Source organism: Astatotilapia calliptera, chromosome 9 (genome assembly GCF_964374335.1).
Source record: "Astatotilapia calliptera chromosome 9, fAstCal68.1, whole genome shotgun sequence".
NCBI classification, from domain to species: Eukaryota; Metazoa; Chordata; class Actinopteri; order Cichliformes; family Cichlidae; genus Astatotilapia; species Astatotilapia calliptera.
In genome coordinates, this window is record NC_137430.1 from 2,805,467 (window position 1) to 2,820,266 (window position 14,800).

The 14,800-nt window shown below is 42.7% G+C and overlaps 1 protein-coding gene across 4 annotated transcripts in view; it reads right to left on the bottom strand.

Moving 5' to 3' along the window:
- LOC113029840 (uncharacterized) overlaps positions 1-11,088 on the bottom strand; it is a 272,650-nt gene extending 261,562 nt beyond the window's left edge. Inside the window, exons 1-3 of one of the 4 annotated variants that reach the window (XM_080306300.1) lie at positions 10,636-11,088; positions 3,912-5,094; positions 2,051-3,548 (exon numbers count right to left, since the gene is read on the bottom strand). In XM_080306300.1, the coding sequence (XP_080162426.1) occupies positions 3,913-4,971 (1,059 nt within the window). In that variant the 5' untranslated portion in view covers positions 4,972-5,094; positions 10,636-11,088 and the 3' untranslated portion in view covers positions 2,051-3,548; position 3,912. Of the gene's footprint in view, positions 1-2,050; positions 3,549-3,911; positions 5,095-10,635 lie in introns of those variants that run through there. The other 3 variants (XR_013911387.1, XR_013911389.1, XR_013911388.1) reach the window with 3 other exon arrangements.
- Between the last annotated feature and the right edge of the window lie 3,712 nt (positions 11,089-14,800).

The following is a 14,800-nucleotide window of genomic DNA, read 5'->3' on the forward strand; positions in this document are numbered from 1 at the left end:
TCAGTCATCAAAAGACCCTAAAAATACATCAACATAGACACACTGCAGACAAAATGAACTACTGCAAAGAATGTGAGAAAGGCTTCCCCAGACCAAAGGACTTAAAACAGCATGAACTCATTCACAGTGGGGTTAAAAAGCATGTCTGTGATCAGTGTGGGTCATCCTTCACCACTGCAAGTCAGCTCAAAAGACACAAACATGTCCACACAGGAGAGAAACCATACAGGTTTAGACACTGTGACAAAAGCTTCTCACAAACAAGACCAAACGACACATCTGTCTCCTCCCCGTCTGAGCTCGCCACAATATGTTTGGCTATACCCTCTATTTTTGGTAATTCCACGCATTAAGAGGCCCTAATGCCCGTGTCTCAATCTCGCGTCTCATAATGAAGTGAAGAAATATTTTTAAAAATAATTTGAAGGCAATAAGAGAGTGTTACAAGCATAGTGCTAAAGAATGTAGCCTCATGGGCAGTGTAGTCCGTGCTGCAGGGAGAATGGACTGCCATACCCGTGATGTGTCTGTGAGCGAGGAGGGAGAAAAAGGAGAAAAGTACGAGTTGTCATAGAGCAGAAACAGGAGCTGGAAGCATGTAAATACAATAATAATCACTGCAGCCAAAAGCCCAGTTGTAAGTACGTTATTAAGACTCGACTGTACGCTGTGTTCGTGTTTTCCTCTGAAACAATAAGTTCCGTTGGAGCAGCCTTTCAATGCCTCTCTCTGTCTCTGGATAGCAAACTTGACCCAGACAACAAAGTTCTGTAATCTGTAGTGGAATACATTTTAAAAGTAACCTTCCCAACACTGTTAATAGACCTCTCTGCATTGAATCATACTTGTTATTAATCTCTGTCTGTCTTTTCTCCTGTCTTCCTTCTCTCACCCCAACCGGTTGTGCCAGATGGCCGCCACTTCCTGGTTATTTGAGAGTTCTGCTTTCCTGTTAAAAGGGAGATTTTCCTGCCGTTTTCATCAGATTCCACCACACTGCATTTTTTCAGGAAATGCAACTTTTTATATTTTTTATTTAACATTTAATTAACAATATATATATTTGGATTTAAACTAGAACAAGACTTGGTATTATTTAAATGGTATGCTTATGTCTCTGACATTACCCCCAAAAAACTGGACTCATGTCTTAAAAGTTGGTCTGCTAAAGGATTGCCTATATTTGATAGCTTGATTAAAGATGGAAATTTTATTAGTGTTGATACATTGAAACAAAAATACAATCTGGAAAGACAGGATTTATGACGATATTTGTTAATAAGACACTATATAAAGAGGACAATTAGAGTGGTGTCGGACACTAATGTAGATTTGATAGCAATGCTCAAAAAGGCATATAGTGGTGACGTCAACAAAAAACACATTTCCTGTTTGTATACGTTCTTTACAAATAAGATGGGAGAAGGAGGGAGGTGTGTGCATAACACAGGATGAACTGAAATGCACTAGCTCACAAAGATGGAGGGAATTTGGATGGAAATTTTGATTAGGTTCTTTATCACCTCTTACCAAAAGACTCATTATGATGGGAACCCCCCATATGCTGGAGAAAATATGGACACAGACGAGTACATCTCTGACATTTGCAGGCAGAATTTTAAACCTTGGGTGAAACGTGCTCAATGCAGTTCTTAAGCATGCATGCAAATGTTCATTAGTCAGCTGTGAGCGAGTTTTCCCCATTCATCTTTAAATGCCAGATTTTCACTTCAGGAAGCACACAGCCCTACTCCACTGACGACTTGCTGTTGGCCAACACCCTCAATGACTTTTACTGCTGGTTTGATGAGACATCGAGCAGCTTTCACACCTCAAACGAGACACTTTGGTCACTCATCCTCCCACCTTCCCCACTCCCCCCACAACAGAGCCATCAACGCTATCAAAGACTTCACCCACAGGAGCCCCCTTCTCACTTCACACCTATGAGGATTTCACACCACCTTCTCCCACTACAACCCTTCATATTCATGAAGCAGAAGTGAGGACGCAGTTTAACCCTTTAGACCTACTAAATAACCAATTTAATTCAATTCAATTGTAAGGTCTTTATATCAAGCTCTGCTGTGTTCAAGCTATTAATTACTGCGCGCAGGAGAGCCAAAACACACATCAAACATTAAAGTTCAGTTATCCCAGCTTTAACCTTGGGATGCCTCAGCTTCTCCTTTATATCCCCCACACTCAACTCTCTGCATCAGGAAGCTCCTGGCACTGGTCACCCTGGGAGTTTCGTCCTTCTACGCCCCAACAGTTAGCAGATAACATAGTGAAGCATCGCCAAGCAGTTTTCACAAGGTCAAGCTGACACAAAATTTGACTCTGACTTTAAACACTGGTCACTTCAGGTGTTGCTCTGATATACAGGAAATGACATCACGGCTCAAACTCTTTGTCAGTAAACCATTTCTTTATTTAACATGTAAAATTTTGGTTTAACTGTTGCAAGATTTCATTACACAAACAAGCTGAAAAAAAACTGCAGAACACATGGATCAATGCATTCAATAAAAATATAACAGGAAACAGATTTCTTAATCAAACTGCTGGAACAAAGCTAACCACTCAACACAAACACTACAGTAGAACAGTTTAGAAAGCTTAAAATGTAACGAGAGGCACATTTTCATTCATAGGTGTCTAATCAGATCTTTACAGAAGACTCCACCTGAACTCTGTGGAGCCTGATCTCAAGGGTTTAAGTCTGACCCTGAAACCAGAAGAGGATCTTTCTGTCTCTTCAGATTCACTGTGATCCAGAGATGGGAGTGATTTCAGTCCTGCATCACGCTGATGTTTGCACAGAGGAGATAATTTAGTAAATGTTTTTGAACATTGGTAACAGTAAAACAGTTCCTTCATAATCATTATGCAAATTTTTACTCTGTGAATGGTACTCATGGCCATTGACCAGTGGTTGTTGATCAATGGTCATAAGAATTTGCATATTAATGATGAAGAAACTGACCTCACAGCCCATTGGTTCATTCATTGGGCTGGTTTCAGTCGTTATGCAAATGTACTGTTTACAAGATTAACTTAAAAGCGGGAATCAAGACGTAACAGTTTATTTGTAACATGGAATCGTTTGTGAGTGGAGTATGAACTGAGATTACTCAAACTCTTTCACAGATGAAGTTCTCTTTCATGTGTCTGCGTTCATGCTTAGTATGATCACATGATTGCGAAAAGGTTTTGTCACAGTGTCTGCACTTGTATGGTTTCTCTCATGTGTGGACTCGTTTATGCTTTTCAAGCTGACGTGCACTGATGAAGGATGACCTACACTGATCGCAGACATGCTTTTTAACGCAACTGTGAGTGAGTTCATATTGTTTGAAGTGCTTTGAAGTGGTGAAGCCTCTCCTGCATTCTTTACAGTAGTTCATTTCGTCTCCAGTGTGTCTACGTTGATGTATTTTCAGAGTCCTTCAATGACTTCATGTTTTTCCACAAAGGTCACAACAAAAGTCTTTCCCATAGCGATGACAGGGTTGAGAACTTGATCCATCTGTGTTGCTCTGCTTCTAAACAAAGACACAAAGACAGTGTAAGTCAGTCCGTCAACATTTTTATCCTGAACGTCGCCTGAAATAAAGAGCATCTCTGCCAAAGTCCAACTACATTTTATTGATTACATTATCACACTCAGCTCAATTTAATGTGCTATAAAAACGATAAGAGTAAAAACATTAAATTAATACTAGTTTAATGCTACAATAACAGTAATACAATTCTCAAACACTATCCCTAAAAACCTGTGATCAGAGTCTGAATAATCATTCAGAGCTGCCTTTCCATGCAGTAGAATTGCTAACATGCTAACACAATTTGATGAGCAGAGTTGTTTCAAACAGTCGGGCTGACAAGATAAACATAAAAATACATACCTCACAGTAACTGCACTTGTAGAATCTTTCTGGTGTGGATCTGTTGGTGTCGTCTCAGAGAATGTGGAGATTTAAAAGTCTTCTCACACAGGTCACATTTATAAGGGCTCTCCTCAGAGTGGGTAAACATGTGACATCGTAACTCTGTGTTTGTAGCAAAGTGTTTGCCACACTGATCACAACTGTACACATCATGTCTGGTGTGAATGCGTAGGTGTGTATTTCGCCTCCCTATCCGGCTGAAAGTTTTTCCACAAATGTCACAGCTGTATGCCTTAATTCCAGAGTGGGTAACTAGATGACTCTGTAAGCTGCTACTGTGAGTAAAAGCTCTGCCACACTGATCACAGCTGTACGCTTTAACTCCACTGTGGATCAGTTGGTGTGTTTTTAAGTTTCCAGAGTGGGTAAAACACTTTCCACACTCGTCACAGCTGAATGGTTTCTCTCCACTGTGGATGAGTTGGTGTATTTTTAAGCTTCCAGACTTGCTAAAAGACTTTCCACACTCGTCACAGCTGAATGGTCTCTCTCCAGTGTGGATCAGTTGGTGTGCTTTTAAGTTTCCAGAGTGGGTAAAAGACTTTCCACACTCATCACAGCTGAACGGTCTCTCTCCAGTGTGGATCAGTTGGTGTGCTTTTAAGCTTCCAGATTGGGTAAAAGACTTTCCACACTCATCACAGCTGAATGGTCTCTCTCCAGTGTGGATCAGTTGGTGTGTTTTTAAGCTTCCAGAGTGGGTAAAAGACTTTCCACACTCATCACAGCTGAACGGTCTCTCTCCAGTGTGGATCAGTTGGTGTGCTTTTAAGTTTCCAGAGTGGGTAAAAGACTTTCCACACTCATCACAGCTGAATGGTCTCTCTCCAGTGTGGATCAGTTGGTGTGCTTTTAAGTTTCCAGAGTGGGTAAAAGACTTTCCACACTCATCACAGCTGTACGCTTTAAGTCCACTGTGGATGAGATGGTGTCTTTTTAGGGCTTTCTTCGAGGAAAAAGACTTTCCACACTCGTCACAGCTGAACGGTCTCTCTCTGGTGTGAATGACCTGATGCATTTTTAGGGAAGCTTTCACAGTAAAATCTTTCCCAAACTCGTCACAGTATTTTTTTCTTCCACTTCTTTCTTCAACGAATTTGTCGGGCTCCTGAGAGCGCTGACTTCTCGATCCACGTTGGTCCTGCAGTGACAGAGATACAAACAGAGGCAGTGAGTTGTGGGAAATACATTATTCTAACCGGCCTTTTATTAGTGGTATTTTGTGACCTTTTATTAAATAAGTAGTTATACTTATTTTCATACACACATTGCAAATGTGCTCATGAGAGTTGGCATTCAGTCTTTTGAGGGTCAATGCAAACACACTTACAGACACAGATAAATAATAGACTTGTTTCTAGGGCAAAGGTGAGAGACATTTGGCCTCCAAAGTGCCTGTACGCCTGCTCAGAGAGATTAGCACAGGATATATATATATATATATATATATATATATATATATATATATATATATATATATATATATATATATATATATATATATATATATATATATATATATAGTGATCAGTGAGATGCTTGGCTACAAGTTGAACAGCCACAAGGGGTAGTACCCTCCATGGAGAAGGAGGCTAGAGGGTAAGATCAAAGTAGCACGGAGCGAGTTTAGCCAACTAACGGAGTTGCAGAAAGGTGCAACAAAGAAGGTGCATAAGAAATACAGCAAGCTGTCCATACCTGAGGCCTTGGAAACTGCCAAGCAAAGACTCACAGCCTTGGCCAGCCGCTTGAGGAGGTACACCAGAGAGATAGAGGGCAGGAGAATAAACCAGCTGTTCTCCACAGAACCAGCAAAGGTGTACTCTCAGTGGCAAGGGAACAATAATAATAAGAGAACAGCACCCCAAAGGATAGAGACGGAGCAATACTGGAAGAGCATATGGGAGAAGGACGCAACCCATAACGGCAATGCTCAGTGGCTATTGGATCTGAGGGCAGACCACAGCGACCTCCCTGAACAGGGTCCAGTAACCATCACAGTGGCAGATATCCAAGAAAGGGTCCCCAGTATGAAGAGTTGGACAGCACCAGGGCCCGACATGGTTCACGCCTACTGGCTGAAGAAGCTGACTGCACTCCACGAGCGTCTGGCAGCACAAATGAACCAGCTGCTAGTTAACGAGAGACACTCGGAATGGCTAACCGAAGGTCGGACGGTCCTGATCCCCAAGGACCCCAAGAAGGGACTGGTCCCCTCCAACTACCGACCAATAACCTGCCTCAGTACTACATGGAAGCTCCTGTCAGGCATTATATCGGCTAAGGTGAACAGGCACATGGGTCAATACATGAGTGGGACACAGAAAGGAATTGGCAAGAATACCAGAGGCGCAAAACACCAGCTACTGGTAGACAGAACAGTCAGCCGAGACTGCAAGACCAGACTGACCAACCTGTGCACTGCCTGGATTGATTACAATCAATCAATCAATCAATCAATCAATCAATCAATCAATCAATCAATCAATCAATCTTTATTTATAAAGCACTTTTCATACAAAAAATGTAGCACAAAGTGCTTTACATAGTTAAAAGCAGCCCACCCCACCCTCCAACTCACTCCCCACACTCTCATTAACATAAATGATGTGAATACACACATATCTCCCCCACCCCCACCCCCCCACCCACCCACACACACACACACACACACACACACATGCACACTTAAAGAGTAAAAATTGGGCTGGGTTCACATGAGCCAAGTGAGGAAACACTATAACAGGGAGCCGTCTGCACCGGGAGCCGGTCACAGACCGCAGCCTCCAGGCTGGGCACACAGCAGGAGGGAGGCAAAGGAGCCCCCCAGCCAGGCTGAGAGGACCCCCAGAGACCCAGCAGCCACGGTCGATCACAGCCCCGGTGCAGAGAGCCCCCTCCGAGGAAACACTGGAGATATGCCACAATAGGCTATATACAGGGTAAAATGATAAAATAAATAAGAACGGGATACAATATAAATATACATATAAATAGAGTAAGAAGATTAAAAAATGAATAAGAATAAAATCAATAAATATTAGGTAAAGCCTAAATTAATAATAAAATAACAGGATAGAATAAATAAGCATAAAATAAATAAACGCTAAGTAAAAGCTAAATTAAAACGGTGGGTCTTGAGCCTGTTCTTAAAAACATGTACGTTCTCTGCGGCCCTGAGCTCCTCCGGCAGGCTGTTCCACAGACGAGGACCATACCACTGAAAAGCTGCCTCTCCGTGAGTATGTGTCCTGACTTTAGGGACAATCAAAAGGCCAATACCAGAGGACCTCAGGGTCCGCGAGGGTTCATATGGTAAAAGCAGATCTGAGATAAGAAGGCCCAAGACCATTAAGACATTTAAAAACCAATAAAAGAACTTTAAAATTGATCCTGAAACACACGGGGAGCCAATGCAGCGATTCTAAAACCGGTGTAATGTGGGCCCGCCCTCTGGTCTTCGTCAGCACGCGACCTGCCGAGTTGTAAAGTTGAAATATTCTTCTTAGGAAGACCAGAGAGCAAGAAGGCCTATGACTCAATGCCCCACAGCTGGATACTGGAATGCCTAGAATTGTACAAGATCAATGGGACCCTAAGAGCCTTCATCAGGAACTCAATGGGGATGTGGCGTACAACACTAGAGGCCAACTCCAAGCCCATAGCACAAGTCACCATCAGGTGCGGGATCTACCAAGGAGATGCTCTGTCCCCACTGCTGTTCTGCATAGGCCTGAACCCCCTCAGTGAGATCATTAACAAGACTGGCTACGGATACCGACTACGGAACGGAGCAGTTGTCAGCCACCTCCTGTACATGGATGACATCAAGCTGTATGCCAAGAGTGAACGAGACATCGATTCACTGATCCACACTACCAGGCTATACAGAAATGACATTGGAATGTCGTTCGGACTGGGGAAGTGTAGTCGGATGGTAACAAAGAGAGGGAAGGTAGTCAGAACTGAGGGGATTGAACTACCAGAAGGCAACATTGCAGACATAGAGGACAGTTACAAGTACCTGGGGATCCCTCAGGCGAATGGGAACCATGAAGAGGCCGCTAGAAAAGCTGCAACCACCAAGTACCTGCAGAGGGTCAGGCAAGTCCTGAGGAGTCAGCTGAATGGTAAGAACAAGATCCGGGCCATCAACACGTACGCCCTGCCCGTGATCAGGTACCCTGCTGGGGTAATAGGCTGGCCAAAGGAGGAGATAGAAGCCACTGACATAAAGACAAGAAAGCTCCTTACCATGCATGGAGGGTTTCACCCCAAGTCCAGCACCCTGAGGCTGTACGCTAAGCGGAAGGAAGGGGGCCGGGGACTGGTGAGTGTCAGCACCACAGTCCAGGATGAGACAACGAACATCCAAGAATACATTGGGAAGATGGCCCCAACTGACCGAGTGCTCAGTGAATACCTCAGGCAGCAGAAACCCAAGAAAGAGGAGGGAGACGAGGAACCATCATGGAAGGACAGGCCCCTGCACGGTATGTACCACCGGCAGATAGAGGAGGTGGCTGATATCCAGAAATCCTACCAAAATGGTGGTGGCTAACCAACCGGACATAGTGGTGGTAGACAAACAGAAGAAGACGGCCGTAGTGATCGATGTAGCGGTTCCCAATGACAGCAATATCAGGAAGAAGGAACACGAGAAGCTGGAGAAATACCAAGGGCTCAGAGAAGAGCTCGAGAGGATGTGGAGGGTGAAGGTAACGGTGGTCCCCGTGGTAATCGGAGCATTAGGTGCGGTGACTCCCAAGCTAGGCGAGTGGCTCCAGCAGATCCCGGGAATAACATCGGAGATCTCTGTCCAGAAGAGCGCAGTCCTGGGAACAGCTAAGATACTGCGCAGGACCCTCAAGCTCCCAGGCCTCTGGTAGAGGACCTGAGCTTGAAGGATAAACCGCCCGCAGGGGCGTGCTGGGTGTTTTTTCTTTTATACATACATATATATATACACATATATATACATATACACATACATATACATATATATACATACACATATATACAAACACACACACACACAGCTTCAAACGACGTGTCGTCTATTAAATTAGTCGTTGACGATTTTGATTGTTGACGTAATCGTGACTAGTTGACTAATCGTGGCAGCCCTAATATATATATATATCAATATTTTTCAATACACGTGTCCATATTTATGTCTCCAGATTGTTTGTATAGTGAGCGTTTAAGACTGTACTCTTGGTACAGTTTTTATTTTTGCTGCTTTTGTCTTACACTGTCAAATAAACACAGATTTGCAGCGCTTGTATGTGTATGCAAAAGCAAATGTGCCAGGCCTCAAAGACAATGGATGCTTTGCACAACAAAAGCAGGATGTGAATCGAGCATATGACCTGTACAAATCTCAGCAGGGGTGATTACAGTTTTTTCTGATTGCTTAAACCCTAACTGTGATTCCTGTAGCACAATCTCTAAAACTATTCAGACTTATAGCAAAACCACTCACTGAGTTTGCAAAACTAAAAGCACAAAAACTGCTTTGCACTCAGTTTGCAATTTTGTAACACACACTTTGCAAAACTGTAGGCACAATTCACTGCACAACACTCAATTACCAAATTTCCAACACACTCCTAGCAAAAGTATACACATGTATGGCTATCATTAACACTAATTTGCCAACTGTCTGGCACACTTTCACATGTGAAAACTTTTTTAGATAATTAGTTCACTTTGCAATCAGCCTAAGCACTATAATACAGGTAAGCTGTGTGTGCGGAGTACAATGGAGGGAGCAGAAAGAGTGAGAAGTAGAGGAGGCCGAGGAAGAGGACGTGGAGGTGAAGAAGTAGGATGAAGAGGACGACAAGGACAAGGAGGAGCGGAGAGGAAGGGTAGGAAGAGTAAGAAATAGAATTGCTGATAACATCAGAGCTACAATAGTGGACCATGTAATCAACCGTGGAATGACCCTGAGGGTCGGTTAGTACAGTCACTTTGCACAAAGATTTGTAGCACTGCCATATGCCAATGAGAAACACACCAATACCATTGATGTAAAAATACTGAAATTGTTACTTTACAGAATTGCTAGATGACCAGATGCTGGGGGCAGAGGAAGCATGTTCACTGCAGACCAAGTAACCCATATAGTCATTATGGCGATTGCAAATAATCCTATACTTGGAAATAAACACTTGTGTTTGTTTTGATGTGTTTGAATAAACACCAGTACTTGAAGTTTGGATCCCTCTATGCTTATGGATCTATGACAGAAGTATGAGCTCAAACTGACATAGCCTACCTTGTGCAAGCAAAAGCCAGATGTGTTTTGTATTCATACCATCAGTGTGCAGTTGGCGCATTGTGTGCTTAGTAGATGATGGCTTGTGTGTACTGTTTGATACGGAAACACCATTTTTACGAAGGTGTGAAGAGTTAATCTAGCTGTGTTTGCTTTTGCAAGAGAACTACAATGTTTTGATTACTGGGTGACAGGTTTTCTTATTTGTGTGAAGAGTTTTGCAAAATTAGCCAATAGTTACAAAAAATGTGCTTAAGCATACAGAAAAAACTGTAACACCTCGGGACTTTCACCAGAAAATAAAAAAGTCAGTAATTCTAGTAGGTGTTGGGTTCAGGGGATTTCTGCAAATTTGCGCAGGGTTAGTAAATCTAGTGTTGAAGTTAGCTCGGTGCTTACCTTTAGATGAGCCCACAAACCGAGAGAAACTCCGTGATGAAGCTGGAACTCTTTCCAAACACAGGAAACAGATCAGGGAGCAGAGACCCACGTGGTTCACGCTGATCTCAGCTACGATCCAGGAGACAAGGATGGGCGGATCGATGCAGATATCGATCCAGACGTTGGTAGTGGTTTTTGATCGATACGTTAGTTTGTTTCTCTCCTGTAGATTCACTTCTTTACTCGCTGTGGATGAAAAAACAGCTCTGTCTGTGTGAACACCTCTTCTTATGCGGCAGACGCACTTTGCTCCGCCCCCTTCTTCCTGCCCTGCTGGGATTTGTTACTGTGCCGTCACATGACTCAGATGTGCTCAGAAGACGCATTTGGACTGCAGAGAGTGAGAAAGAGGAGCAACATGTGGAGATATTTTATGACTGTAATTTAAAATGCTGGAGAACAGATGGAAGGCGTGTCAAGCCACAGGGGACCACAACAAGCTGTAGAGTTCAGCTTATTTTTTCACACCTCAGTTAAATGCTTTGACTGAAGTCTCACTGCACACACTCAAACTTAGTGTTTGTGTACACCTTGGTCATTATAACCTGACACTGATCAGTGCTGCTCTGACGATCACACTCACATCCATGTAATCATTTAACTGGGCTGATCTGGATTTACTGCACAATGCTGAATGTGTCCTTACAGTACAGAGAATAACTCTCTCTGTGTTCCTGTAGAGAAAGAAAGAAAGACTCACTCATGCTTTTCCACACATGTGACAAATTCAAAAAGCTAAACTACACATTGTTGTACTCTTTTAGGATGGAACAGCTTTCAGATTTATTTACTCTTAAAAGGATAAAATATGTTTTTAAGAATTTTGCATTCAAGACGAGAATGTTTAAATAAGTCATGTAAATGAGAATTTCAAAGTTGGTGGCTGCAGTATATACAAATTGGTGTATCTCAAAAATAAAACTATGAAGACACTCAAAATTAATTTGGAAACTGTTTTATGCAACTTTTTTACATTTCCAATTTTGAGGGATGAACCTCTGAAATTTCTTTAACTAGAAATTTGTGTAAAAATAAACATTTGGGATATAATGGTTGTATTGATGTATAGCAACTTGAAATACTCCCAGAAATGGCACTACAACATGTAAAAATATAACGATAAGCTCAGGCAGACTTGGTTCTGTGGTAGGTCTAAAGGGTTAAACTGCTTCCTCACATCTGCTTCATGAATATGAAGGGTTGTAGTGGGAGAAGGTGGTGTGAAATCCTCATAGCTGTGGAGTGAGGGGGGAGCTCCTGTGGGTGAAGTCTTTGATGGTGGTGATGGCTCTGTGCTGGTGGGAGTGGGGAGGTGGGGGGGATGATGGACCAAAGTGTCTCTATTGTTGGGGAAGGTGGAGGTGTCAAGGCTGCTTGATGTCTCGTCAAACCAGCAGTAAAAGTCGTTGAGGGTGTTGACCAGCAGCAGGTCGTCAGTGGAGTGGGGCTGTGTGCTTATATCCTTACTCTCATTTCCCTTAGCGTATCTGTAACATGCAACTTCTGTCGGTGCTGTGCTACTGGAAACTGAATTTCCCAGAGGAACCGACCCGAGGGATTACAGTTTTTTCTGATTGCTTAAGCACATTTTTTGTAACTATTGGCTAATTTTGCAAAACTCTTCACACAAATAAGAAAACCTGTCACCCAATAATCAAAACATTGTAGTTCTCTTGCAAAAGCAAACACAGCTAGATTAACTCTTCACACCTTCGTAAAAATGGTGTTTCCGTATCAAACAGTACACACAAGCCATCATCTACTAAGCACACAATGCACACTGATGGTATGAATACAAAACACATCTGGCTTTTGCTTTCTCTGTGCACAAGGTAGGCTATGTCAGTTTGAGCTCATACTTCTGTCATAGATCCATAAGCATAGAGGGATCCAAACTTCAAGTACTGCTGTTTATTCAAACACATCAAAACAAACACAAGTGTTTATTTCCAAGTATAGGATTATTTGCAATCGCCATAATGACTATATGGGTTACTTGGTCTGCAGTGAACATGCTTCCTCTGCCCCAGCATCTGGTCATCTAGCAATTCTGTAAAGTAACAATTTCAGTATTTTTACATCAATGGTATTGGTGTGTTTCTCATTGGCATATGGCAGTGCTACAAATCTTTGTGCAAAGTGACTGTACTAACCGATTCTCATTTCAAGATGTCCTTATGGTGCTTGCTACAGTGTAGCGGCTCAGTTTAGCCTGGACCCGTTGGCCAGCTTCCCTCAGGGTCATTCCACGGTTGATTACATGGTCCACTATTGTAGCTCTGATGTCATCAGCAATTCTATTTCTTACTCTTCCTACCCTTCCTCTCCCCCCTCCTCATCTTCCTCTCCCCCCTCCTCATCTTCCTCTTGCTCCTCCTTGTCCTTGTCGTCCTCTTCATCCTACTTCTTCACCTCCACGTCCTCTTCCTCGGCCTCCTCTACTTCTCACTCTTTCTGCTCCCTCCATTGTTCTCCGCACACACAGCTTACCTGTATTATAGTGCTTAGGCTGATTGCAAAGTGAACTAATTATCTAAAAAAGTTTTCACATGTGAAAGTGTGCCAGACAGTTGGCAAATTAGTGTTAATGATAGCCATACATGTGTATACTTTTGCTAGGAGTGTGTTGGAAATTTGGTAATTGAGTGTTGTGCAGTGAATTGTGCCTACAGTTTTGCAAAGTGTGTGTTACAAAATTGCAAACTGAGTGCAAAGCAGTTTTTGTGCTTTTAGTTTTGCAAACTCAGTGAGTGGTTTTGCTATAAGTCTGAATAGTTTTAGAGATTGTGCTACAGGAATCACAGTTAGGGTTTAAGCATTCAGAAAAAACTGTAATAAAGGTCCATCCATCCATCGGACATTTGCACACATGCTTACAGTTTTTTCTGAATGCTTAAACCCTAACTGTGATTCCTGTAGCACAATCTCTAAAACTATTCAGACTTATAGCAAAACCACTCACTGAGTTTGCAAAACTAAAAGCACAAAAACTGCTTTGCACTCAGTTTGCAATTTTGTAACACACACTTTGCAAAACTGTAGGCACAATTCACTGCACAACACTCAATTACCAAATTTCCAACACACTCCTAGCAAAAGTATACACATGTATGGCTATCATTAACACTAATTTGCCAACTGTCTGGCACACTTTGACATGTGAAAACTTTTTTAGATAATTAGTTCACTTTGCAATCAGCCTAAGCACTATAATACAGGTAAGCTGTGTGTGCGGAGTACAATGGAGGGAGCAGAAAGAGTGAGAAGTAGAGGAGGCCGAGGAGGAGGACGTGGAGGTGAAGAAGTAGGATGAAGAGGACGACAAGGACAAGGAGGACCAAGAGGAGGACAAGGAGGGGGAGAGGAGGATGAGGAGGGGGGAGAGGAGGATGAGGAGGGGGGATAGGAAGGGTAAGAAGAGTAAGAAATAGAATTACTGATGACATCAGAGCTACAATAGTGGACCATGTAATCAACCGTGGAATGACCCTGAAGGTAGCTGGCCAACGGGTCCAGCCTAACTCGAGCCGCTACACTGTAGCAAGTATCATAAGGACATCTTGAAATGAGAATCGGTGAGTACAGTCACTTCGCACAAAGATTTGTAGCACTGCCATATGCCAATGAGAAACACACCAATACCATCGATGTAAAAATACTGAAATTGTTACTTTACAGAATTGCTAGATGACCAGATGCTGGGGGCAGAGGAAGCATGTTCACTGCAGACCAAGTAACCCATATAGTCATTATGGCGATTGCAAATAATCCTATACTTGTGCTTTTAGTTTTGCAAACTCAGTGAGTGGTTTTGCTATAAGTCTGAATAGTTTTAGAGATTGTGCTACAGGAATCACAGTTAGGGTTTAAGCATTCAGAAAAACTGTAAATCTAAAAATGCAGTTTAACCAGCCACAGCTGATTCTCATTGTAGATGAACATCTACACAGGTGTTACTCCTTCAATTTCATTACAAAAGGAGACAACTGCTGAATAGGTTTGTTTTGTGATGTGAACATGGACCCAGCCAGAAATGGAGAAGTGGCTGAAAGATGAAGAAGAGTGGCTGGGAGGGGGCGAGGAATACGTATGCGTGGTGGAAGAAGAATAAGAGGAAGATCAA